The 26,042-nt window shown below is 56.5% G+C and overlaps 1 protein-coding gene across 5 annotated transcripts; it reads right to left on the bottom strand.

Annotated features, from left to right (window-relative positions):
* Positions 1-226: 226 nt before the first annotated feature.
* Positions 227-24,258, bottom strand: HELZ2 (helicase with zinc finger 2). Of its 5 annotated transcripts, none has more exons than XM_068701063.1 (20): positions 24,240-24,258; positions 16,934-18,071; positions 16,668-16,851; positions 16,122-16,229; positions 15,109-15,626; positions 14,130-14,762; positions 12,343-13,126; positions 11,825-11,900; positions 7,038-10,545; positions 6,133-6,218; positions 5,605-5,739; positions 5,202-5,369; positions 4,813-4,954; positions 4,214-4,330; positions 3,453-3,645; positions 2,559-2,693; positions 2,086-2,307; positions 1,638-1,794; positions 1,066-1,233; positions 227-558 (listed from the first exon to the last, which is right to left on the bottom strand). In XM_068701063.1, the coding sequence occupies exons 2-20, from the start codon at positions 17,932-17,934 to the stop codon at positions 422-424; spliced, it is 8,472 nt and encodes a 2,823-aa protein (XP_068557164.1). In that variant the 5' UTR covers positions 17,935-18,071; positions 24,240-24,258; the 3' UTR covers positions 227-421. The 5 variants fall into 5 exon arrangements, with proteins under 5 accessions (XP_068557164.1, XP_068557165.1, XP_068557162.1 ...); XM_068701064.1 differs by lacking the exon at positions 24,240-24,258 and adding an exon at positions 22,875-23,065 and having other exon boundaries at positions 5,605-5,736; XM_068701061.1 differs by lacking the exon at positions 24,240-24,258 and adding an exon at positions 22,875-23,064.
* Positions 24,259-26,042: the final 1,784 nt, after the last annotated feature.

The following is a 26,042-nucleotide window of genomic DNA, read 5'->3' as shown; positions in this document are numbered from 1 at the left end:
AGAAGCTTTGGTCCCATATGGCAATTCAGTTTGCTGTGCAGATCTGCCACGTGCAGTTATTCCACCTGCAGTGAAAGGGCCGTGTATTTGATCCCCAAAGCACATCTGCACTGACAGATAGGATGGTGGCTCCACTGAGCATCTTTCATTTAAAAAAAATATCATTAATAAAGTCACACGCCCACCTACCCACTTCCAAGTGCTTTTTGGTTTGCTAGAGCTGAAAATTCCTGTCCAACGTTGCAGTAATATAAAAAGAAAAGACACCAAAGCTCACACTGAGGCTGAGCTGTCAATGTGCAGGGAAAGACGCTGGCTCCCCCAGTGCATTTGGCTCAATGGTTCATGTTCAAATAATGGAAAGATTTGCGTCCTTCCCAAGGCACGCGTAGCACAGTTTTGGTGGAGACGGACGAGCGTATTAAGACGTAACCGTCCGGCGCACGGCTGACATCTTCCTGACAGAAATCTCCTGGGCTGTGGTATAGCAGTTACGCTTCATGTAATGCTGAAGCAGTCTCCTCCACAAGGGGTTGCACTCCAGGAGGTACCGGTTCCCTGTTGGCACAGGGATGGGAGGCAAGAGGTTAGTAGCCAGAAGAGGCTCACACGACACCATCACAGACCAGTAAGAGACACTGTGGCCTAACATTGCTAGCTTGATGGTGCTGGGTAGCTTGCAGGGATATTCTGTTCAGCCAGAGCTCTGTGAAACCACAGCTCCTTTTTCAGTGCTGCCACATTTGCGAGCAGCTTTCCTACACATCACAGCCTACGTCTGCACAAGTAGTAGGAAACAGAAGCAAAATTCTGCCAGGAGAGAGCTCTAAGATGCAAGTGATGGCAACAACATGGTCCAAACTAAAGAGAATATACATGCTGCACATGAGCCACACATGCTCTCTGCTTTGTGCAGATTGCCCAGATAAAAATCACAAAATCACAGACAGTCTGAAGGGCAAAAGAATAAAGCAAGCCCCTCGGTTGTACCAGTGCAGACCTCCATCCCTTTCTCCAAAGCACCCCGTTCCCCTGCAGGCTGGAGCACGCTCCCAGCTTACCCACCTAAAATGCAGAGTCCTTCCTGAGCTCGGGTGATGGCGACATTGACCTGGTTTGGGTCGGTAACGAACCCCAGGTGCTTCTTCTGCCAGCTCTTCGTGGGCTTCCTGTCGATCTCAGATCGAGGGCAGGAGCGTACAGTCGACAGGATCACGTACCTCCATTCGCTTCCTAGAAAGCACGGACGACCACACTGTTTAGAAGGAAGCATCTGGCCACCCCATAACACACTCATTTCTCTACAGCAAGACCCACAAAACTGTCAGCCACAGTCTGGATTCCTCCAGCGTTGGAGGCCATCCAATTCCCAGCTGTTGCTTTCTAAGGAGCACTTGCTGCAGCAGTTCTTTGACACCCCCTTCAGGCATCCTCCAAATAAACCCTTCCTATCTTCACCAGCCTCACCCTACCTGGGCACTCCAAAAGGTTTATCATAATCCCAAATCACTCTGAATCCAGGCCCAGGGATGCTTCCCGCAGGGCTGAACCAACCCTGCTATCAGATTTATCTCCGAGAAGTTGTTTTTGTCCTCAGGAGAGGAGAGGAGCAACCCAAGCCGCCCTCCTAGCCTCACCTTGACTCTTCATGATGGTGCAGACGGTCACGTCGCAGATGCCCTCTTTCAGCAGGCGCTTGTTGATTTCGGATGCCTGGGCGTTGTAGGGGCTGAGGATGGCGATGCTCTCCGGATGGATGGTGCCATCTAGTGTCAGCTGCTTCGCCAGCCTCACCTGGGGAGAACGGGGTCCTGCTCACCTGGGAAGGCGGCCAGAGGCAGTAGGCCTCAAGAAGGCTGCCCCAAGGGCAGTAATGGTGCCTGGGTCATGGTCCCACACAACTGCTTCTGACCAGAAACAGCACGGCCAGCACGCTGTAGACCCGAAGAGGAACTGCACCCTGCTGATCTTCGTCCTGTCTCATCACTCAATGTAACCTTCCTTCCACAGTCCCCATACCACCCCCCCCCCCGACACAACATCCTCCCTTCTGCAACTCCAGCAATTCCCCAGCACCCTGCTCACCGCCTGCTCCGCTTCTTCTGGGTTAGCTTTGGAGTTCTCGTTTCCTTCCTCGGTAGAGATCACGAGGCTCTGCTCCTTCCCCTCTACGTGCCCAAAAATGATTGGGCAGCAATCATTTTTGTCTCTGTGGTAGAAAACGCTGTGTTTGTGTTGAAGCTGGGGGCACGTTTTCAGCCGATGTTCATAAAACTCCTGGGATGGGAACTCACAGATGTTTTTGTGCTGGCAGAAAAGAAAAAAAAAAAGAGAGAAACTGAGGTGAACAAATTAAAACAAAGAACTTCTCAACCGGCAGCATCATTTTAGGTAGGTTTCATCTGTGATGCCAGCATGCTAGAGCTGGTGCTGGGCGAGTACCTGACTCGTTACTAGGAAGAGAAATGGGGAATATGTTTCCTGGTGGCTTGGAACAGACCCTGACAGCAACATTTTCTGTTAAAGAATAAAGATAATCAACCTGAGGAAAAGCTCACCATGCGGTACTGGGTATCCAGCATCCACGCCTGTTCCCGGTAGCGCTCAAAAAGCGATGTCTCCATGCCAAGAGACTTGCAGAAGTCGTTGTTGACCACAGGCCGCAGCTGTTTGTGATCCCCAAGCAAAACAACCTGGAACAAAGAATGGACACCTCAGCTGGGAGGGTGGTGAAGGCCATCAGCTCTGTGTAAGGCTATTTGTATTCAGGCATCTCTTGCTATTTATTTATGTTAGAGTTACAGCAACCTCGATCAGGGACCGTGCTGGGTGTTATATAACGATCCTGACCCAGATACTGCAGAGCCTAGCTCCCATCTGGCAGGAGAAAGTTGTCACATAGCAAGTCTGCTCCATGCTTCTTGTCACACTGACACGTTGTACCCAGGTCAGCGCATATTCTGGTGGCAGTGATGCCCACTCTGCAACGAAGCACCAAAGCCACATCCACACCACGTATTTTCCCCTACAGAAAGTGCAAGTTCAGAGGAGACCATATGGGTGTAACTGAAGACAGGGAGCTGAGCTGATCCAGCAGAGCAGCAAGTAGATGCAATAGTTCTCCACTGTAACTTTCATGCCTGCAGCAGGTCTTAATGAGTCTGCTTTAAGCGACACAAACAGATAACATAGCTCATGTGCCTGCTGAGCATCCTCATGCACTTTGTGTACCTCTCTGTGCCTCAAGACTTTAATTATAGCTGGCAGAGTTGCACACCAGAGGAAAAGACTGCCTCGAGGCTGAAAAATTGGTACGCCACCACAGATACTACCAAGAACAACCTAAAAACTGGCCAGACTTGGAAGAGCACTGTGGTAAAAGGTGGAAGGTGTGTAGAGACTCAAGAGCTCTGAGCAGCTCTCCTAGAGACAGGTCTTTGGAAGGAACTTACCTTCTCAGCACGCGGATGGCTGACCAAGGGGATGAGGGTCTCAGGCTCTGTGGACATGGCACACTCGTCGATGAGTATCTGCTTGACATTGAGGTCCTCCAGAGAGTTGGAAGACGCGGCGGAGCACGTGCACAGGATGACATCGTGGCGCTCCAGTTCGTATTTACGAGCTTCTGTCAAGTCACGTTTGTAGCTGATGGTCAATGAAGAAGATACCAGGTTATGGACAGGAGAAACATCTCCAGGTTCCCAAGCAGGAACCAGGCAGAGGCTATACTTTCCTAAATGCCTCTGGCTCTATTTTCCTCCCCAGAAAGAACTCATGTTCCCTAAAAAGGGCTTGGGACAGAGAGCAGAAAATGCATTTTTTTCTGAATTCAACAGGGCAGAGGCTCAGGGTGTAGGATGCAAGTGTCACAGACATACTGTGACGTTCAGACCAGAAGGCCTACAGCACTGAGCAGAAGTGATGCTGAGGCTCTGCACTGTAGCACTAACCCTGAGCTAATCGCTGTTTATTATCATTCTAAATGCACAGCTTATTCACCTTTTTAAATGTTTTTACCTGACCTTGGTTTGCGTGAGGCAAGGCAAAATTGCTGACTTTCACAGAGCTCTACCAGCTTGCATCAGTTGAGGCCTCAAAACCACAGCCCAAACCTCTTCTCACAGGGAAAGAGCTTTCTGCACTGTGATACTTCAGGTGGTGGTGGCACATGGGCAGACTCAGACATCTCTCACCAAGGTCTCTTTCTACTCACCTCTTTATTTCGGCTTCTGTTATCTCCTTTCCTTCCTTCACTCGAGTGTCAAAGCTACAGATAACTTGCCAGAAAGGGTTTTGTGGCCGTCGGATTCGATGATGCAGGATTATCTCCCTGAATAAAGAGACAATACATAAATATCTTCCCCACAGAGACCCAAGCAATTTCTTCTCCAGTGCAGCACACCACACATGTCTACATGGAGAAGTCACATTAGCTAAAGAAGTCAAAGCCAGACTTCTCCATCTTTATAGACCTGACACTTAGTTCACCCTTGAGGACACAAAATATAGCAACCGCCTGTTAACAGCTGCAAGCAGGAATGACGTCTGAGATGTTTAGGGCAGTTCGAAAAAAAAAAAAAAAAAAGAGAGATGAAAAAATGTAGGATGTTTTCAATCACTGGGGTTTCTCAATTAGGTGCTATGTTAGACTATAAACCCTTAGTTGAAAAAAAATAAGTACAAAGCAGGTCATTAGTGCTGATCGGCAGCAGTGTAGTGAAACCCACGTTTGTTCTGGCTTGCTCAGCTTTATGGGTTCAGCAAGCATCACTCCCCAGCGCTCGCACAGCCTGGGGTGCCATGTCGTCCTACCTGAGCTCAGGCTTTGATTTTGCATCCCGCAAGGCTTTGCGGGAGAGGTGCCGGTTGCTCCCTGGGTACGGGTATTCCAGTGTCTCTATGGCCTCCCCATAAACTCTCAGGGGTTTCAGGTCCTTCATCTTCAGCAGCATCTCTGGGGAAGGAGAACAAGTCTGCTCAGACAGCGCCAGGTGATGCTGAGAAACCCAGCGTTCACCATGCAAAACCCCTTCCTTCTCCCCACCCCTCGCTCATCAACCCCACCGTTACTGGTCCTCACCCCGCAGTGAGGAGTCTTCTGTGAGGACCAGACCCCATTTTCTGTCTCTCCTAGCCTCCTGCTCACAGCCTTTCCCTTCCACCGGTATGAGATACTTCAAGGGCTTAGAGCAGATAATTACCAGCAACAACATCAACAGACTTGTTGGACGGGCCACAGTACAAGATGCACTTTCTCTTTTGGGGCTTGTTTTTATCAGAGGGAGGCGATTGTTCATTCTTGCTGGTCTCCTCATTCAGCTTATGGAACCAGTAGACAATGTGACTTCCAACAACAGTTTTCCCTGTACCTAGAAAGACAAGAATGCTGCTCAGAACACTTCAACAGGGACACCCTTGCTCTAGATCAGTATCCAAATGACCAGCCCTGAAAAAATTCAAGGACCAAGGGGACTGCCCTGAACAGCCCTAGGCACTGCCAACCTGCGTGACCTTTGCCTGTCTCACTGAGGGTCCCGTGGAAAGTGACAGACAAGGTCCCAACTCCAAGGTGACCGTGTACACGTGCTGTCCCCACTGCCCTACCTGGTGGGCCTTGGATGAGCGTGAAGGGTTTTTTTAGAGCATTTAGAATAGCTTGTCTCTGACTGTCGTTGAGCTTCCTCTTGCTGCCAGGGAGATCAAAGGATTTTTGCTGCAGGAGTTTGGACTTTGTCACTGCTACAGCAAAGAGACAAGAGAACAAGTTTAGAGAAGGTTACTGGAGAGAGCACACAAGCAATTCAACAGGAGGTACCAAGCGACTGCGGCAAGTACCAAGCAATCACAGCCCAGCGACAAGACCGCCCAAACGTAACCCTTGTCCCATGCCAAGAGGCTCTGCCCCTGAGGCTTCTCTGTGAGCCCTGGGGATAAAATCCAGGCTGCACCCACTCCAGCAGGACAGCCTGCACCAACACCACCTACACGCCACCGGGCTAGCAGCTCTTCCCTCCCCTTGGCAGGGAAACCTCCTGTTTTGGCAGCAGGATCCCCATGGAAGGGGCCCGCAGAGGCTGCCAGGTCACCAGCCTGGCTAGAAGCACGTAGGCAAAGGAGAATATTTGCACCTACCTTTTTTTGGAGGTTCATGGCCTAAAGCGATGCTTTTAGCAAGTTCGGAGGCATGCTGGAGCCTCCAAATTGCGTTTTCTTTCCGTCTGTCAGACAAGGAAAAATAAGAGTGAGTGAAGTGCAGCATAAAGTAGTAAAGACAGTAACACAGCTTTGTACAACTGTCTTGTTTATTCTTTCTCCTTTGGTGTTGCATTAAATCCTCTCACAAAGAACTTAAAACAATTTTCATACAAGTCCTATTCTGCTTTTTGTGCCTCTCTGAAGAGCTGAGCCTGCAAATATGTTGAGAGCGAGGAGCACAACTTCTGTCCCAACTCAACTTTATTATGTCCCAACTCCATTTTATTGGATTAACTTTCAATTTTTCCTAAAATTTACAACAAACAAGGAAGCACATTCTGCCCTGGAAAAGCTACAGCAGTCACAGATGCAATTAGCAGTCTGCACTGTGAACAGAGAAGGGCAACCGGGTCATCAGCTGTGCTTTGGTAAGTGCAGGTCATGCTTCACAGCAACACAGGAGGATGACTGGAACATCAGGGAGCACATGTTTGCTCAACAAACCCTGATCCAGTGCTTCACGCTGCCTTTTATGACACATATTGCAGCAATTCAGGAACGTAAGAAACAGATGTTCAGTGAAACCTCACCATGGCACCCTTCCTCTACCTCCCCAGCCCCATCCTCGAGGTCCACCAGCAAGGAACCACCTGGAGGACAGGTGGGAGAAATGCCACCACCCCCACCAAATGGCAACAGCCCAAGGGCATGGCCGGTTGGAGCTGAGCAATGACAGATTTTTGGGCAAAGCAAAGCCTGCTTGAGTCTAGCAAGGGGTCCCCTGGGAAACCATTACGCTGCACTGGCAGGCTAACGAGAGCATGAGCACAAAGCACACTTACATGTCTGGCAGCATCTTGGGTATGAGCTCCACTGTGAAGCTGGCAGAAGGCTGTGAGATTTCTGCGGGGACGTTCTCCATGGACATATAGTTGATGTAAAAATTCAAAGTATTCAGACCAGTCCTGTCTGACTTCTGGTTGTCGCTGAACAATTCGGTGACCCCATGAGCCACCCAAGTGTACGTGTCTGGATCGACCACAAGTCTGTTTTCTGATTTGTCCTTGTTATTCAAAGACATGTTCTGGAGGCCATGGCTAAGGCATTCCTCATCGTTTTCAAGGCTCCTAACCTTCAGCCCACTTAGGCGAATGCACAAGTAACAGTGGTTAAAGTCCACCTCAATGGAGCACTCATCCAAAAACCTTTTGTTTAGGCAGAAAGTCCCTTGCAGCTGCCCTTTGCTTGTCCTTTGCTTTGCCCAGGTGATTTTGACATCGTGGAGGACAATAGAGTCATTCTCAGCCACAGCACACGAGGCAGACTCCATGGCACTCATCGGCATCCACACCTTGCTGTACTCCGCCGTGTGCTTGTACTTGTCTTTGGACGGCAGGGTGGCGTACGCAGAGAAGCAGTCGATAGGCTTCTCCGTGTGCTGCAGACAGACGTCGAAACCCGGTGCCACGCACCACAGCTGCACGAAGGGCACCAGGAAGCCCCTAAAGACGTCCGTGGTGAGCTGGAACTGCAGCGTGTCGCCAGCGCTCAGCTCCAGGGTGATCTCCGCGTAGTGTGAGCACTCGCTCTTCCTTACCCAGCCCACCCGCCGCTTGTAGAGCTTCTTGCTCTTCTGCAGAAGAGTGGCCAGGCTCTCAAAATTCTCACTTCTGATGGCTGTGAGCATGTCCTGCCACATCTGGGTCTCGAAGAGGGTGATGCTATGGTCATGGAGAGTGCCTATCTGCAGTCTGTGTTCCTTCATCGTCTCCACAGAATACATCCTCCTCTTCCACGTCAGCCTAACACTCTTCTGCTTCTGCAAGAACATGGGCTGCTCTATCAGCTGAAGAGCCCTGTAGCTGATTACCTGCGGATCTGGAAGACTCTCTTTATTCAGTGGAAACAGGGCTTTAAAGTACCTGTCCATCCCTTCGATATCCACCACAAAGGCGATCTTCTGCAGGACTTGGCTCTTCAGCTGGGTGGCCATCTGCATGGAGCGGGCTCTCTTCTCGTAAATCATCGCCTTGGAATTCTTCCTGTTGAAGTCATGACAGAGAAACTCGATGTCATCAGAAGAATAGGTGACGGGCTTCTTGCGGAGGACAGAATGAAGGTGCCGCTGGATCACGACGTCCATGTACCGGCGGATGGGAGAGGAAGCCCAGGTGTACGAGTCAACATGCAGGGAGTAGTGGCCCATTTTCGACAGGACAGTGGAGTTGGAGCGACTGAAATAGGAGCGGCTGAGCAGTCTCCTGAACTCCAGGACCACAGGGGCCAGTTTTGGGTGGATGTCATCAGTAACGATAAGGTCTAGCATCTTATGGAGGTTACATTGATGTGCAGCTGACTGTAAATGCTCCCAGATTGGGCCCAGGAGACTGAACTGCACATTTTTAGGGGACTCTGGATTAGGAGATGCAAATCTCAGGTGGTGTGAGAGATGGAGGGACAAAGGGATGATATGGCTGTACTTGTCTTTCATGACTGAAAGCTGCTGAGAGCTTGGCTCGCTCTGACACCGGAGAGGAGTGACGTTTCTGGTGTTCTCCTGGTTGGTGAGGAACTCAGCCACGAAGCTGTTGAACATGATCATGAACTCCTCTATCATCTGATGGGAGCCCCTGTTACCTGGGGAGCTTTCCTCATCCAGCTGGTCATAGAAGCAATCCTCCTGCAGCCGAAACTTGCGGTGGATCCTGGAGAAGTGATAAGCCACAGCTATGCAGTCCTCCAGGGTATCGAAACAAAGGGCATCCCCACCTCCCTTGTAGTGCTTCTTAATGCAGAGCTCTGCCTCGCTGTAGGTCAGCTGCCTGTCTGACTGGATCACAGAGAGGGCGAAGATTCCCTTCATCACCATGTCGGTCTCCTTTTCTATGGTGATGAACAAGGAGATCGCACGGCGCTCTTTCTGTGGCAGGAGGCTGCAGATGTCTTCACTGATGCAGGGTGGGAACATGCACACAGGCTCCTGGTCAGGGGGGTAGTAGGTGACACCGCGCCTCTTTGCTTCCAGGTCCAAGGCGCTGCCTTTGGGAATGATGCCAGCCACATCCGCGATGTGGATCCCAATCTCGTATTGATGTCCGAGATCCCTGACGCTGACAGCATCGTCCAAATCCTTAGCACCTTCAGGGTCAACAGTGAAGGTCAGGTAACTCCGACAGTCCCTCAGATTCTCCTTGGTGAGGTTTGGTTTGCTGGAGGTGTATTGGGAAAGCTCCCTGGTAACATCATCTGGGTATTGCCTCTCTAAGGCATACTCCAAGTTGAGGATCTTTAAGCTTTCTTCCAAAGTCAAGGCCACACGCAAAATCGCAGTTACTATCCCCAAAGGGTAGTAAAAACCTTCCCGCCAGGAGATAATCTGGACACAGAAGACTTGGCGTCTCCTTGTGTCCTGGCTGATCTTCTCGCAGCTGACCACCCTGAACTTCCCATTAACAAACCTGCGGATGGGAATGACGTTGGGTTTCTCTTTCAGGCCTGGGACAAATATTTTGGTGACGGTGGGATCGATGGGTATCATCACCCGGGGGTCGAACTCATCCATCCTGCAGATGAAGGTCCGTTGGCTCTCCGCACGCTTCAGGATGCCCACCACCTTCCCCTGCGGGCGGAGGCCGCTGCTGTCATCCGTGCTGTCCTTCAGGATTTCCACGAGCACTTCGTCGCCAGTGAAGGCCGTCCCGCAGTGAACCCTGCCTTTGATCTGAATGGTCATGGCAGGAGAGTCGTTGAGGGTGATGGCAGAAGCCCTGTCAAACCCTTCTTTGACCAGCTCGCACCTCTTGTACACATTGGGGTCCGTGCGCAGATATTTCTGCATCACCTGAGAGGAGAAGCTGACGTACTCCTGCCTATCTTCGCACCGGTTTGAAGTCTCAGGCTTCACATTCAGCAGCCCTTCTTCGGACACCGTCACCAGCATGTTCTTGCTCTCATCTAAGAGCTCCTGGAGGATGGGATCGTCGGGATTCAGGCTGTCGGCCTCAGAGCTCCCGGAGTCCGTGTCACTGTCCTCGTCGTCCTGTTGTGGGCTCCTTCTCCAGCTCTCGTTGTCATACGCGGCCTGCTTGATCTGCGCCATCGTCAGGTCCTCCGGGAAGGCGCTCTTATTCTCGATGCACTCCTGGATGAAGCGCTTCCACACCTTGCTGCACTGGCCGTGGGAGCACAAGGCCACCGCATCCCCCACTGCAATGACCTGCGACTGAGCCCTGGTCATGATGGTGTTGAGCACTCGGGCTTCGTTGAAGAACTCGTGGTTGTGGGAGGCCGAGATGCGCAGGCTCTCGCTGGTGTGGACGGTGCTGATGATGATGACTCGGAACTCCCGCCCTGCACGGGAGGGGACAAGGCACAAATCACTCAAGGGAACGCTCTCGGGGATCGCGACGGCCTCCAGGCACGAGCTGGGATGGACGCCGCCGGTCACCGTCACCCACACACCAGGGAGGGAAGGGCGGTGTGGAGACAAAATGGCAGAGCACAGAAGCAGCCCTGTGGGCCTGGTGGGGATGAGGACAGTGACCCTTGACAAGTGTCCCTCTACCCTCAAGGACAGCGCTGCCGGCTGATGGCATGACAAATAACAAACAGCAAGAGGCACCCTGGTGATTTCGGAGCTGGGAAGAGAATGTAAAGAAAGGGTGTGGAGAGCAGAAACACACCCCAGGGGTCGGTTAATTCTCACCACGAGGAGTCCCAGCTGTACAGTAAAAAATAATAATAATAATATTAAAAACATGGATGAGTCATAAACTGGAGAACAAAAACAGCCCTATCTCTCTCTCATCATCCAGAGCAGCGGACTCCTCCTTCAGCGAAGTGCTCTGCAGTTTTGGCTGCAGTGGGTACCCACGGGGCACGTTAGTTTCAATTCCCTTCTACTCCTGGCCTCCCCTGCTGGTACGTGGGGCTTCCTTCACGCGATTCACACGTGCTGACATCTCTGGGACGGCACTTCCAGGGTCTCCACCCTCCCACCAAGCAACATCCCTATGTTTGAAACGACTTGACAGTTGGGTGCAGATTTAATTCAGTGTGAAATCGTATTCACGAAGGCAAGGGTGAACTCCAAGAATTACCAACCAGACGGGGATGGCAATCAGCCAGAGGATTTCCAGGAGCTCCCTCCTAGTCAGCGCCATGTGGGCCGCATGGGGAAGAGCAGGGAGCTCTGCCTGAAAGCACCCCAGGCATTTTCCCAGAGGGTATTTTGCCGTGAGACCACCCTGGGTATCTTGCAGGGAAATGCATGCATGGGCACTCACTGAGTGAGCTTTAGAGAGCCCGGTTATCTGGCGTAAGAGATGCACACAAATGCTGTATAGCAGGCACAGCAAGCAAAGGCAAACCACCCTGCCCACCAGCCATGGGGAAGTGCCCACAAAACCCACTTGCTCCATCAGCTCAGCCCTGGGCATTTTAGCAAGGAGGACAATGTCAAGATGTTTTCTTCTCACCACCCAGCATCTCTTCCCCCTGTTCATTACACAGTGGCAGTAGCTGTGATCGACTCTCCTGTCCACAGATGTGACTGGAAAAGTCCTCCCTAGCACGCAGGAGACCTCAAAACACAACCACACATTATTCAACTATTGCAAAGGGCACATACCTGGCAAGTTTTCATAGTTTTCCACCATCACTTCTTGTAGTTGCTTCTTCCTCAGCACTTGCCGTATTGCAGAAACCTGGTAAGGAAGAAAGAGGCATAACTGAGCCCAGTTTCAGCTCAGGAACGTGCTCCCCCAACTCCAAGGTCCCTCACCCTTCTCAGCTGCTGGTTCCCCAACAAGGTTACTCAACAGCCATCTCACATCCTGGGCTGACTTCAGCCAGTGCTCCCAGTCTGCCCTCCAGTTAACCCGCTTAGAGGAAGCTGAAAGACATCTTCGACTAAAGCACCCCACCACGAGGCATCTCAGGCGTAGCCACCCACTGCACACTGCTTTACACAGAGAGCACCTCGATTAAAAAGTGGTGGCATGCAAGACCCCAGGTTCCCCCTCTTTGCTAACACAAGAGATGGGTTTATCATAAGCAGAGCCCAGCGTTTATTAGGAAGGGTTTAGGGAGTAGTCAGCAGCTCATACACACTCCTCCAGCTAGGGAAAGCGTGCTTTGCCTACATACCTGTCCACCGTGGGAGACCACACAGATCTTCCTCAGATCTTGGGCACCCCACTCATCTGGCCACCTCCAATAAATCTCCTCCACTTTCTCAGTCACTTGTGTTATCTCGGAAGCATTCTGCCACGAAATCAAGGACATATCCTTTTCGGCCACACCAGGAACATGGCAGAACACAAGCGGGTAGATTTCAGGGTGGGGGGGAATGTTCCCACTGGCGTGGATAGCATTGCCTTTGCCAACATAGAAGTGCTTGGACACAAACTCAATTATGCCTGCAGTAGAACGATAATTCTCATTGAAGATGATCCTGCTCTTCATGGCCACGTCGTGCTTCTCTTTCTGGTAAAACTTAAAGAGTCTGTTCAACATGGTGTGATCCGCGGACTGTGCCTCCCCAACACAGAACAGCTTTGGGGTTATCTGCATGTGGTCCCCAGCGAGGACAATCCGGGTCCCAAGAGTGGCATACGAGAGTGGGATCAAAGCTTCACATTCCAGCATCTGAGCGGCCTCATCGATCATGATGTGGGTGAAGTGACCCGGGGAGACCTTCAACTTCTTGGATAACATGGAGGTGGTAATAATTATGCGGTGCCTGTTGAGATCTGTCTGCGTGGGGTGCCGGAAGGAGCGCCGGTCTTCAGAGAGGCAGCAATACTTCTGAACAATGGGGTCAGTCCCGTTGACGGACCGGTCAGTGGAAATAATCCTCAGGGGAACATCCTGCAGACGCCCGTTGATCACGTAGTTGTGGAAATACTCCCGGATGTAGATGTCAGCAGCGCTGGAGGGGAACAAAGGTGGAAACTATCAAGGGACTGTAAGTGGTGCTCCCAGTGCTGTGACCATTATCCCAGTCTTCTCTTATCACCCACCCACCAGCAGCCAAACCCTCCCCAAGCTGTGGCTGACAACACACCCTTCACAAGAGATAACCATGTACGTGCAAAGAAGTCGGTGTTTACTCAGCCACCAAGTCCAAGCATATTTTGAGAATATGGTTTAAAGTATGATCTGATACACGAGACCAAGGCATCAATCAATGCTGATACGGAGAAATCATTTCAAATGCAGCGTGCCCAGCTAAATCCGTGGCCCTGCTTCTCCCTGGAACCAAATCACACAGCCGTGAGCTGGCACACCTCTCCTCTGCTGACCTCCCGGCATCCCCAGCCCAGGCGGATGATGCAAGATCTGCACAAAAAGTAGTTTCAGGGCGAGCAGGCAGCCTGAAACAGGCTAAGATTAGAAGTCATACATTTATTATACATTGCAAACTAAGGCAGTAACAGCCTGCAGGATTGGACGTGGACACCTCTCAGCATAACTGCGCTAATTTTAACAAGCTTGGCCTGGATTCTCTGGAGGCAGACTCAACAGCAGTCAGACCAGATCCTGCATTTCCCTTTCCCCAAACTCCCCATGGAAAAGTCAAAACAATGACATATGCATAGAGCCTTCAAGGGCTCCACTCCATTTCTTCCAGTACACGTTCAAGGCTAGAAATACTGCTCTCTCCATCCCCACTTCATAAAGGAGCAGGAATGTGCTACCTCTTCCGCCAACACTTCCACCCGTGCCAGGCTTCTTCCTAGCAGGAGTGCCAGAGCAGTTTAAGACATATTAAACGCAAATGAATTATTTATTTAAACAAGTAATTGAGACGCATACTTAAAAAAGGCCAGCTCAGCTCCCTCTCGTGGACTCTGGCTCCCTCTCATCACACGAGGCAAGCACTGGCCCAGTGCAGGAGCCTGTGGCTGCCTTTTCCCTCGTCCCCTGCTAACCTGTTGGTGTGGGTGCAGATCAGCACCCGTGTGTTGGGCTGCCTGATGATCTCCAGGGTGGCCATGGCCAACGTGAACGTCTTCCCCGTGCCGAAAGGTCCGTAGATGAGAAGAGGTGGGACCTGCCGGCTGCTGGTTACCTGGCCAGTGATGAAGGAGATGGCGAGTTTCTGTTTGCTGTTTCCTTCCCGGGGTTGTCTGAGGCAGTAGGGGATAGTGCAACTGGCGACATCAGGTAGGACCAGCCTCTCATCCAGCAGGCTTTCGACAGCCTGATGCCACTGCCGGAACTGCAGCTGGTCAATTTGGAACTGGATCTCCACGTTGAGGGAGGTTTTTGGCTTCAAGTTCAGCTCTGAGCAGCATCTCTTTGGTATCAGTAGCCAGATAGTGTTCTCCGTGGTGGCTTTATTGCACACGCCAACCTCGTAAACCCGATTGTCTACAGGTGGGTCGAGTGCCAGGAAAGCGGTGGGCACGGACCTGTTCAGCAGATACCCCTCATCTGTGTCCGGCGAGAGGTTGTACGGGGTAGGCACTTTAGCAAACAGCTCACCAGGCGGGGCAAACTCCATCCCCACGGAGAGGCTTTCGATCACGTTGTTCAGCGAGATGAGGACCCGCAGGCTGAGTCTGAAAGGAGGAAAGACCCGAATTAACAGAGAACCAACTCGTCACTTACTTCATCAGCAACCGCCCTCCCCTCTGCAAAGAGGGGATTGTCACCTACACCCTGAGCACAGGGACAGGAACCGTGCTTTGAGCTGATCCACAGCCACGGGACACGACACAGCCCTTCCCCTCGTATCACAAGCCCTCTCGCTTTCCTTTTTTTTTTTTTGGAGGGTTTCACAGGAGCCCGAGGACCCAACCCAGAAGAGACAGGGACTTCACCAGCAGCACGGCCCCAAGGATGGGGCTAGCAATGGGTGCATGGTCCACAGCTAGGAGGACTTTTGGCTCCACGCCTGGCACTTACTTGGCAATCACAGCCTGTTCGGCTTCTTCCTCGCAGAAGAGGAAGCTGTGCATCCTCTCACGGTAGTTGAGCCGGGTGATGGCAGCGTTCACACCGCCCTCAGGCCGGTAGTCCAGCGAGAGCGCCGCGGGTTTGTATTTGGCCAGCAGATCCATGTCTTCGCTCGTCCTTGGCACGCTGTGAACGATGATCCGGTTGCCTCGGTCCCACCGCACGAAGTCGACGGGGCGGCTGGTGGCGGCGGGGACGTGCTGGGGGCCATCCCGCCGGCCAACCTTCACCTTGATCTTCTGCAGGAGGACGGGGCGGCTGCCGAAGTCGAACACCACCCACTGCTCGAAGACGCCCAGCGTGCAGCACTCCATGGAGACCTCCACCAGCGCCGTGGGCGGCGAGGTGGGCAGCGTGGCCACGTGCTCCCCGCGGAGGTAGTGGAGGCCCCGTGCCAGCCCGTTCCCCGAGAGGTAGAAGTTGGCTCCTGGATCCCGTTTCAGCAGCGCCACGTGCTGCAGGGGCATCTGCCGAGTGAGGAGAAAGGAATATGGTGAGGGAGACCCAAGGCATGAGCTCGAGGTGCTACCGAAAGCTGCTGCAGGAGCCGAGTGCCACCCTGGACCCAGTGTTCCTGAAATTCTCCTGAAAGGAGCTTATTCCTCGTGCAACCCCAGAGCGATTTCTTTAAGCTTTTAAGAACCTCAGGTCGCAGTTTTATAGAGTGTCTGCTGTAAGCTTGGCAGAGGGGAATTAGACCTGGCCTCTTGCTCCCAGTGCCCACACAAAATTCAGGGCAGGAAGGTGGCTGAACGTCGTTATTTGTGATGAGAAGCAGGAGGCGCTGAGAGCAGCCAGGTGCACACCAGCCCTGCTGCAGGAGACACGGTGGCTGCACAGCCACTGCCAAATACCCGACGCACATCCCCTCTCAGACACCCCCAGATTCCTGTCCTGGAGCCGAGAGCCTCCTGCAGGGGTGGGCAGGCTCTCAGCCTTCTGTTACACGGAGGTGGGCTTACCTTGGAGTGGACCCTGAACTTCCACTGGTGTTTAAACCGCTTGTTCTCCGACTCCACGTGCAGGGGCTGCGGACACACAACCGTAACGCCCTCGACGTACTCAGACATCTGCAGGAGAGGCATAAGAAGGGGGGGATGAAGGCAATAACCCAGGGACAAGCTCCAGAGCCCACCACGTTGCCATCTCCATCCTTTGCCATCCTGCTACCTGCACCATAAATCCTCACACTCAGCCCCCAGCGCTGCTGCTCAGCGTTCCCGTGCAGCACCCTTGGGAAATAAAATGTCCCAGGGCAGAGCAGCGCGGTTGGGTACCTGGAGCAAGCTCCTGGTGCTCAGGCTGCCTCAAAAGGGGAGAAGAAACAGGGATGCTACAACGGTTGGACTTGGTCTTAGAGGTCTTTTCCAACCTGAATGATTTTATGATCCCTCTCTGCATCACCTCTGGCGATGAGACTGTTGGAGGCTGAGGGCTTCCTTCCCAAGCTCAGAAAACACACCGGGCTACCATAAACTAATGCTCCCACCCTGCCGCCCACGACTTACAATCAACACCTCGTTGGAGCACTCCCGATACTCAGCAATCAGCCGGTCCTGGTAGGACAAAAGCCCTTCCTTCATGGCCTGCTTCTTTTTCTTGGCGGCAACCTTCACCCTCTGGATCCACTCCTGCAGCTCCTCCACAGAGTGCGCCTTGGTGCAGCTGCTCCCCATTTCGCACAGCTCCGCTCTGTCGGGAGAGAGCCGTCCCAGGTGCTGCCCGTGCCCGCTGCCCACGGCCACCCTTTCCCGGTGCCGGCATGGCCCCTTACCTGCTGCACAGCGTGAAGTTCTTCAGCCCGAGCGGTGGCGCACGGTGGACCCACTGGACGGAGGTGTCGACCGAGAGCATCTGCACGTGCTCGACGGAGGAGCAGTGGTCCTCGAAGCTCTCCTGCGAGCTGAAGGTCACCAGGCAGACCCGGCAGTAGAAGCTCACCGGCGCGGGTGCCGCCGGCTTGCCGTTTTCGGCACACAGCCCCGCTGCCAGCAGCAGGTCGGAGCGCAGCAGGCCCTGCTCCCTCTCGGCCTGCCAGACGGCCATCTCCACGTCGCTGTGCGCGAATTGGCACCGCTGTATGCTGTGCCGGCAGGGCTGCCCCTTGGAGACGAAGTAGCAGTAGTTGAGGGTCGGCATGGACTCGGGGCAGGGGCGGATGGCGATGTACTGCTTCTTCAGCCGGCTGTCGGACACCACGTGCACCAGCAGCGGGTCCCATTTGCGGTGGAACTCGCAGAGCCACGCCTGGCCGCCCGCCGAGATGCGCTGCGGGCAGCCGAAGAAGCATTTCTTGCAGATCTCCTGGAATTGCCCCCCAAACTCGCTCAGGATCTCGCCGGCGGCTGTGGCCATGGCGGGGAGGTGAGCGTCAGAGCCGCCCCCCAGCTGCGCCTGCAGCACCGCCGCCTTCAGCTGCCGCCTCTCCAGCTGCTGCTCCTTCTCGAAGTTCCACACCATGGCCTCCTCCGGGCTCCAGGCGAACGTGCACTGGTTCCCGTGCTTGCTGCAGCCCAAGCCCACCCTGTAGTACCTGCAGACGGCGTAGCGGGCTGGGTTGGGGAATCCTGGCCGCCTCGATATCTTCCTCCAGGCTGTGCTGTGCCGGCTTCGGCAGCGGGCCAGGAGGATCTCGTACATGCACTTGTGCTCCACCTGCCGCAGCTGGTAGGTGATCTCGTTCTCCTTCACGCTGCACTTGGAGCACACCAGGAGCAGCTCCACGTGCTGCTGGAGGGTGCCCAGCGGCACCGCGGGGCCGTTCGCCGTGGGCATTGTCAGCGGTGGCTGTGTGGAGCGAGGTGACCCCAGGGAAGTTCCTAAAAAGCGATGCGGGGCGGAGGAGGTGCCATGGAGCCGCTGTGTCCTAGCTCGCTACGTACCTGCCGGCCATCGGTGCGAGTTCCCAGAGCCTGACAAAGAAACAAGCAACGAGTGACTTAGCAGGGAGCATTAGCTGGTCTCTCTGCTGCACATGAGCTGAGGCATCAAAACAAAGCCTCCTGCGACTAGCCAGGAGCCTCAGCCTGCAGCAAAACTCAGCCGGAGCCATGCTCGCCCCCAGCACCCAAACGCTTGGGGTCTGCTCCTGACTTGCTCGGTGGCTGAGTGGGTCCCGAAGGACCGCATCCCATAAGGGGAGGCTGCTGAGCTGCAGGGCACCAGGAGGCTGAGCGCAATCCTCAGCGTGCTGCAGGCTGCAGACCTTCATCCTGTCCTGCACAGGGCAGGGGAGCTGCTTGTGGCAGAGGCTGTCCCAGAGGGTGGATGGCACGGCACAGCTCGGCTTGGAAGGGTCCCTGCAGCGGCCACTGACCTCCCAGAGCAGAGCCCAGCAATCTGACTTCCTCTTCCCTCTCCCAACACCTCCCCCATCTCCGCTTCCTCCCTCCAGCTTTCTCTTTTTTTTCCCTGCTCTCTCCACCCTGGGTCATGCTGGGGCACGGCAGTGCAGCCCCATCACCGTGCCGAGCGCCAGAACCCCCGGCCTTGCCCCCAGCCCTCCTTCCCGTGGCGCACGAGATTAATTGGGATTAATCAACACAACGACCGCCCTCCTTCCTCCCTGGCTCCAGCAGCCAAGGCCAGGAGCTGCTTGCTGGGCATACTGGAGCGGGGAGCCCGCCGGCATCTCGTCCCGTAAACATCCGGCTCCAGATGCGGGGACGGTGACTCACTGCTCCGAGCCCGTCCCCGTGCCATGGGCGAGAGCATCTGCGAGCAGTTTCCTGGGTAACCAGGGGCAGGGAGCATCCCTAGAAATGCTGCTGTGGGGTTTCGGGGTGTGTGCAGGCGCCGGGGCTGGCTGGGTTGCGATGCTCGGGGCACAGGGTGCGCTGCCAAGCAGAGCCACCAGCCTCGTGCTGAGCGTCTGCCTCGGGAACCCAACCCACAGCCACGAAGGAGCAGGGGAAGAACTGTATTTACGGCTGAGGTCCGACAAACAGCAGAGCAGGGCTCAAACTTTGTTCTGCTTCTGCTTAAATCCTTTTCACTGAGATTCCTTTGCCTCCCTCTGAGTGAAGGGGATGAGGAACAGCGAGGTGCAGCCAGCTGGGTGCTGGTGCTGCCTCTTGGGCTGGGATTGTGGGCAGCAAAACACCAAGCAGGGATGGCAGCAACCAGAGCATCACCATGCACCATCAGGGAGCAACCAGCATCACATCCCCGTGCCAGCAGGAATAAATCACCTCCTCCTACCTCTCCGCCACGCATCGGGCTGGGCACACGCCCGGTGGATACACACGAGCCCTATTTATCTTCCCAGGTCTGGCAGCAAGCCCGGCTCCGTGCACCGCTGCCACTTGCTGTTTCCCTAAACTGCAAAGCTCCCCATCCCAAAAAGGGTCTGGCGAGCACGGGAGCTGGTCAGGAGCGCGTTCCTGAGCGTGCCGGGATCAAGGCTAACATCCGTGGCTTTTGGCCCACTTTGGTTTCCCTCTGATAGCAGTTTCACCTTCCTTCCTCTGGAAGCAAATCCTCGGGGGGGGGAAGCGCTCACGTCCAGGCTTTGTGCAACATCTGGCATGGAGGAGACTCGGTCATGGGCGAGAACTCCAAAAGAGCTCAGTAACACAAAATCGAGCTGAAACCTGATCGCTGGTTCTCAGCTCGGTCAGGGCAGCGCAGGAGGAGCGCAGCTCCCCGCTCCCAGCACGCCCCCAGCAGCTGAGCCCAGCAGGGAGCAGGACAAGGTCCTGCAGCGCTGCAACGACTCCGACACCGACCCACTCCGTGAAGCAGTTTAGGAACTACTAATAAAGAGCGCACGGGGAAGCCGGGGCGTTACTGGAATTCATGCCAAAGGCAGGACATCCCAGCTTAAAAAAAGCCACGAGGGAGTATTCTGGCTTTAAAGGGTCAATTCTGCTGCTGTTTATTTTTTTAACAAAGTGTTTGATTTTCAGCAAGCTCTTGGAACAAGCTCCCTGTCCGGGTCTGTAAGTAGGAGGGAAGAGGAAAGGGAAGTGCATCCCCCTCTTAAAGTCTCCGTGGATCACCAGCATTAAAGCCAATTCAAAGCTTTTTCATCTCCACAACCACCTTACAGCAGAACAGGGAGGAGGAGAAAAGAAAAAACGCAACAGGAGCTTTTGAAATCCAAAAGCTGGTGGAGGAGAGATGTGTGGCACAAGGAAGTTCAAGGAAGGTGCCCCACAAACCAGCCTTCCTGCTGACAATAAAGCTCTGATGTCAGCAGGGCAAAATCCACGTGGCCTCGAGGATGGTGGCAGCTAATCAGGAGGAACAGATACCTGCGAGCCACAGACCGCAATTTGCAAGTCGGATTTTGTACATTTTCCAAACCCCCCTTCCTTGCACGAGCCCCGAAAAGCACAAACTGGGGCTTAAAGCCACTTGCAACCCGCTGATGGGCGAAACGAGTCGCTCGAATGGCATGGACTGGTACACACCTGCTCTGGAGCCCAGCTCCACCAGGAGCATCTGCTCCTCTTCCAATTCCTCGTACCCTCAGCTCCACGAGCACCCTCTGCCCAGCACCGCTCTGACCTCTGAAAACCAAAGCGAAGCACGCCACCGCCTCGCCAAAAACATTTCCTCCATGCTCAGGAAGACAAACACTTTGGGTCAGGGCTAGGGCTCGCTGCATCCGAGCATCATCTCCTGCCCTCGGCGGCCGCCTCGCAGGGCTGTGCTGACGCGCGGGGTAATCACATTTCCCTGGGCATGGCGAGCAGAAGCGCGGCCGCCTGCCTGGCTGCAGCAGAGGAACGCTCGGCGTACCCGCGCCGCTGGTCCTGCTCGCACCCGGAGCAGAACTGGGGGAGGAGGGCGGCTTTTTTGTCAGATCTCGCCTCAATTAATTATTGACAAGAAATTAGGCAACCCATCACACTGGCGTGAGCCAAATGCCCCTCGGTCGCAGCAAGCAGGGTGGCTCAGAGTGCCAGGACTGCCCCCTGCATCTCCCCACTGCCAGCGGACATGCGCGCCTCGGGGGACTCTGGTCCTGCACCCCGGTCATCCGTCCCAGCCAAGGTTTGGGCACCCCAAGACTTTGTCTTCTCACAGCTGAGGATGCTCTGAGGAGCAGGGCGAGATTCGTGCAGCATCCCTGAGCACCCCACAAATGGGTGGCACAGCTGGGATGCCGGGAAGGGTTTGCACCGGTGCTGCCCCACGGGTGCTGCTCCGTGCCGCTTGCTTCCCCATCCAGCTGCGCTTATCCTCGCAGCGACACCGGGCTGCCCCCTCCCCTGCATTTCCCTCCTGAGCAAATCCAACTTTTGTAGCTGCAAACCTCCTTTTCCCGGCCGCTTTTACCACGCCAATTCCCTCCGCGTCCCAAAGAGCCGGGGGGATGGAGGGCTGGCACTCTTCTCCCAGGGGGGAGCCCCCGGGGTGCGCACAGCCCCTCGCACGCCGGTGCACGGTTGCACGGAGCCCTCGGCATCTGCAGCCACAGCCACCGCGTTTGCCTTACCCAAACAGGAAAAGTTCACCACGAGCTGCAGACCACATCCCCGAAGCTCAATGAAGAGGAACCGGGGGGCTGCTGCCGGGGGTGGGGGGGACACAGAACGCCCCTGCCAGCCCGGCTGCTCCCTGCCACCCCCGGCCAGGACTTTGCACCCCAAAAGCCGCACCTTGACCACCATCCCCTCCTCTCCGCCGGGGCTCCCGCACGGGCAGGGAGATGCTGCGAGCTCAGGGGGCTGGAGGGGGGGGGCTGCGCACCCTGCATCGCCCCCACGAGCACCCCCGGAGCACCCCAGGGCCCCCCTGCGCCCGGCATCTCCCCAGCGCGCACCCAGCCCCGCGCTGCGTGCCAAAGGGATCCCGCAGCACCCAGCGCACCCCGTGCCCCCCCCGGCACCCCCAGCACCCCGGGGTGCCCCCCAGCATCCCGCAGCACCCCGGGGCACCCCGCAGAGCCCCCGCTCCCCCCAACCCAGCGTCGCTCTCACCGTTGCCGCGGCCGGGGATGGTGGGGGGGAGCCCGGGGCGGCCGCCCTGCGCTCGGGGCTCCCCTCCACCGCCGGTGGTTTCGTTTCTGGGGCCTCCCCGCATTCAAAGAGGGGCCGGACTTCGCGGAAATTGCATCACGGCCGCCCCGCCCCGCCCCTCCCGCCGGCACCGGGGGGGAGCCGGCACCGGCACCGGAGCGGGGGGAGCCGGCGGCGCCCGGAGGCAGCGGGGCGCGGGGAGCCGGCGGCACCGGGGGGGGATGCACCGGCACCGGGGGTGCATGCACAAGCACCGGGGGGGGATGCACCGGCACCGGGGGTAATGCACCGGTACCGGGGAGCATGCACAAGCACCGGGGGGGCATGCACAAGTACCGGGGGTTACGCACAAGCACCGGGGGGCATGCACCGGCACCGGGGTTCATGCACAAGCACCGGAGGGGGATGCACCGGCACCGGGGGGGGATGCACAAGCACGGGGGGTCATGCACAAGCACGGGGGGGGGATGCACAGGCACCGGGGGGGGTACCGCAAGGCGCTGCCTGCACGGGACACCGAACAGGAGGGGAGCGCCCTGCCCGCCCCCGCTCCCTCTGCACCCCCGGGAACCGGGCTGCTGCGTCTGTCTGTCTGTGTGTCTGTCCGTCTGTCTGTCTGTGTGTCCCGCTGCCGGTCCCGGTCCCCGTCCCCTTGTCAAAGCCCCCCCAGTCCCTCCTCCTGCACCCCGGGGGCTGCTCCCGGCCGCCAGCCCCCCCTCTCCCCAGGTTGCCCCGGCCGCTGCTCACCGGGTCCAGCAGCCGCTCCGCGCCCCGGCGGCTCCGGCAAACAGCGAAGGAAAGGAGGGGGTCGTGGCGGGGGTCGTGCAGGGGTGGCCCCGGTCCCCAGCCCGGTGAAGGTTTGCCGGGAGGGAACCCGACGGCCTCTGTTTTTAAAGGGCTTCCGGGAGGGGCAGGGCTCGTTCGTTTCCTTTCTGTTCATCATCCCGGCAGTTTCATTTTCCATTCCTTTCCCTGCCTGGTGAGGTGCACCCAGCCACAGGAAGTTCAACCTCGAGCCAAAAAAAAAGAATCCAGCCCCAGAAGCGAGCGCGCTCGGAGCTGAGGATGGGATCGTTGGCTCTGTGCAACGCGGTGGCTGCGCCAGCACCCGGGGCAGCAAGAGCCCAGGGCACCATCACCTGGACCTCAGCACCTGCAGTTCAAGGGCTGCTCGGCTTCCCAGCCTTCCCCATCCCAGTTTTGCCCCTTCCCCGCTCCCTCGCAGCTCGCCCAGCCGAGCCAAAGCAGCTCAGGACGTCCCCAACCCAGCTGCGGTTTCATCCTCCCGCTGCACCATTGGGTGCTGCCAAAAGTCAGCAGCAGCCTGCACGGGTAACCGGCGAGCAGAGCCTGCCCTGCTGACCCTGCTGACACCCCAAAACCACACAGACCCAATGGAAAGGCCAAGGAGGGTCCCCCAGGAGGCTGCCCCAGAGACAGCCCCCCTCCAGCCTCACCAGCCTGGGCAAGAGGCTTCAGGGCGCACCGGCACGCACAGCGGCTGGTGCACGCAGGACAACGTGGCCAAGCCCCAGCCCCGGCTTCCCCAGCTAATAAAATGATCTCTGTGCCAACACCCAGCAAGTTCTGGAAAGCAGCCGGGCAGAACGAGCACGCCCAAAAAGTGAGGGGCTGTAAAAGGTTGCGGGCACGGGAGGGTGAGGCTCAGAGATGGCAGCGGTGGTGTTAAAGCCGGCCGTCACGGGCTGTGCATCGTGCCCGGTGCCTGCGCTGCAGCTGGTGCCACGCAGGTGCCCAGATGCAAGCTCTCATGGTGAGGGGAAGAGGGGAGCTTCCTCAAACAAGCAGGAGCTGGAAATGCAAAGGAGCCCACAGCCAGCCCGCCGCACTGGCGGCAGAGCAGATGGAGAAGGAGGGGCAGAGGCTGTTTTCTGGAGTGTTTGTCAACACGGGAAGGAGAAGGAGGAGGTGGAGGAGGAGGAGGAGCTGTGCTTTCTGCTTTCTGCTTTCTGCTTTCTGCTTTCTGGCCTTGTGTGGTCGCACCCTGGGTGCCTTGGAGGGAACCCCAGCCTGGCCAGGAGCCCCAACCCCACAGCACACAGAGGAAAGAGGCTCTCACACTGGGGATGGGGGCAGTGGAGAGATCCTTACCCAAGCAGCAGGTCCTGGGGTCAGCGGAGATGCCTCGTCCGTGTGCCAAAACCCAGTCACCACCAGACCCACGGCGCGATTGCTGCTGGCAGTGGGGCCACAGCTACGGGGCCAGGCTCTGCTCTGCGCATCCCCAGCAAAGAGCAGGGCTCAGGTGGCAGCAGGAGAGAGCCCTGGGAGCTGAGAAAGGCATCAGTCCCCATCCCAGGGGGGCTGCGCTGCCTGTGGGCACGACTCCTCTGCCTCCCCGCAGCACTTGGCTGTCACTGCCCGGCACGTGGCGAGCTCTGGGAACTCCCCCAGGCGTTATCGCCAGCGAGGAAACAGCAAAACCCCAACAATTCCCCTGCAAGATGCCACAGCCTGGGCAGCCCTCAGGCAGGGCTGGCTGCGCTCTGAGCTCTCTTTCTGTTACAGGGGGGCTCTTTGGAGGTTTGGCTTGAGCTGATTTTACAGGTGAGATCCACAGAGACACAGCTCCGGGAGCCACGGCGAGGAGAAAGTGGCTTTCAGTGCCTTACAAAGCTTCTGGTCCTGCTCGGCTTGCATAAAGAGGGGACAGAAAAGCAGCAGAACCCCAGAGGAGCAGCCGGCGTTTGGCTGTTACCTAACATCAGCCCAGCGGAGGGGAGGGAGCGCGAAACTGCGTCACCGCATCAGCAGGGAGAGGGCGAGGGGAGAGCGAAACCAAGCGTTTGCTGATTTCAGACAAACAAACCCAGCCGCAAGCCCCGACTTTCGCTTTCCGTTCCTCTCAGCAGCTCCGCAGCGCTTCCACGGGAAGCTGCTGGGGGGGGGGAATTGGCTCATCCACAGCCCCCACACACAGCCAGGAGCCTCCCGCCTGCACCAGGCTTGCTGCTTTTGTGCTCATTGCAGCTGCTGGGGGCCAAGCTCCAGCCTTGGGGGAGTCTCTGTGGGGCTGGAGCATCTCCTGAGCTGGCAGCTCCTGCGGCACCATGGAGGTGCTTGGGGACTGCGGAGGGGCTCGGGGGTCCCCCAGGAGCTGGCCAGGAGCGGGCTCAGCTCTGCGTGCTCACACCAGGAGGAGAAAAAGACCCAGGGACCGTGCGTGGGTCACCCACAGCCCTTGGGGAGGTCGGCCCCGGAGGCGAGCCCTGCTCTCCTGCAGCAGCGCAGCCCCCAGGGTGGCTCCCCCCAAAAACACCCAGGCAGGGAAGGGGACGTGACCGAGCACCCAGCGGGGACGGGGAGCGCAGCACCGGCAGCGTGGGGCTGGCAGAGCGGGTGGCTCTGCCCAGCTGGTGGGGGGGCTGCCCCCTGGGATTCACCCCCATGGTGCGCTTTTGGGGCACAGGAACCCTGGAGCAGCCCCAGAGCCCCCTCCCCAGCTGTGATGAAGAGCCCAAAGGCGAGGGCAGGAGGCAGGGACTGCAGCAGAGGCCCTTGCTTCTACTTCTCAAGTCCCAAACCCAGCCCTGTCGCAGCTCACCAGGGCCCTGCCCAAGCCATGTCCAAGCCTCAGCTGCGCAAAGCCCCCGGATGCCCGTGACCCCTCTTGGCAGTGAGGGGAGACACCAAGGGGCTCCCGGCAGCGAGAGCTTTTGGGGATGGGGCTCTGCTGCTGCGAGAAAGGCATCGGTCCCCATCCCAGGGGGGCTGCGCTGCCTGTGGGCACGACTCCTGTTGCCTCCCCGCAGCACTTGGCTGTCACTGCCCGGCACGTGGCGAGCTCCGGGCACTCCCCCAGGCGTTATCGCCAGCGAGGAAACAGCAAAACCCCAACAATTCCCCTGCAAGATGCCACAGCCTGGGCAGACCGTGGCAGGCTCAGCCAGGCAG

The sequence above is a fragment of the Anas acuta genome, chromosome 16 (genome assembly GCF_963932015.1).
Source record: "Anas acuta chromosome 16, bAnaAcu1.1, whole genome shotgun sequence".
Lineage (NCBI taxonomy): Eukaryota > Metazoa > Chordata > Aves > Anseriformes > Anatidae > Anas > Anas acuta.
The sequence above is the reverse complement of the archived record's forward strand: the minus strand, read 5'-3'. Positions and strand labels throughout refer to the sequence as shown.

Excerpts from the sequence above, each read along its gene's own strand:
- HELZ2 (XM_068701063.1), bottom strand. The coding sequence starts at position 17,934 with ATGCCCACGGCGAACGGCCCCGCGGTGCCGCTGGGCACCCTCCAGCAG. Across the intron at positions 14,763-15,108 it reads GAACAGGCTGTGATTGCCAA|ACTCAGCCTGCGGGTCCTCA; the intron begins GTAAGTGCCAGG and ends TCCTCCTTTCAG. Across the intron at positions 13,127-14,129 it reads ATCTGCACCCACACCAACAG|CGCTGCTGACATCTACATCC; the intron begins GTTAGCAGGGGA and ends GTTCCCCTCCAG.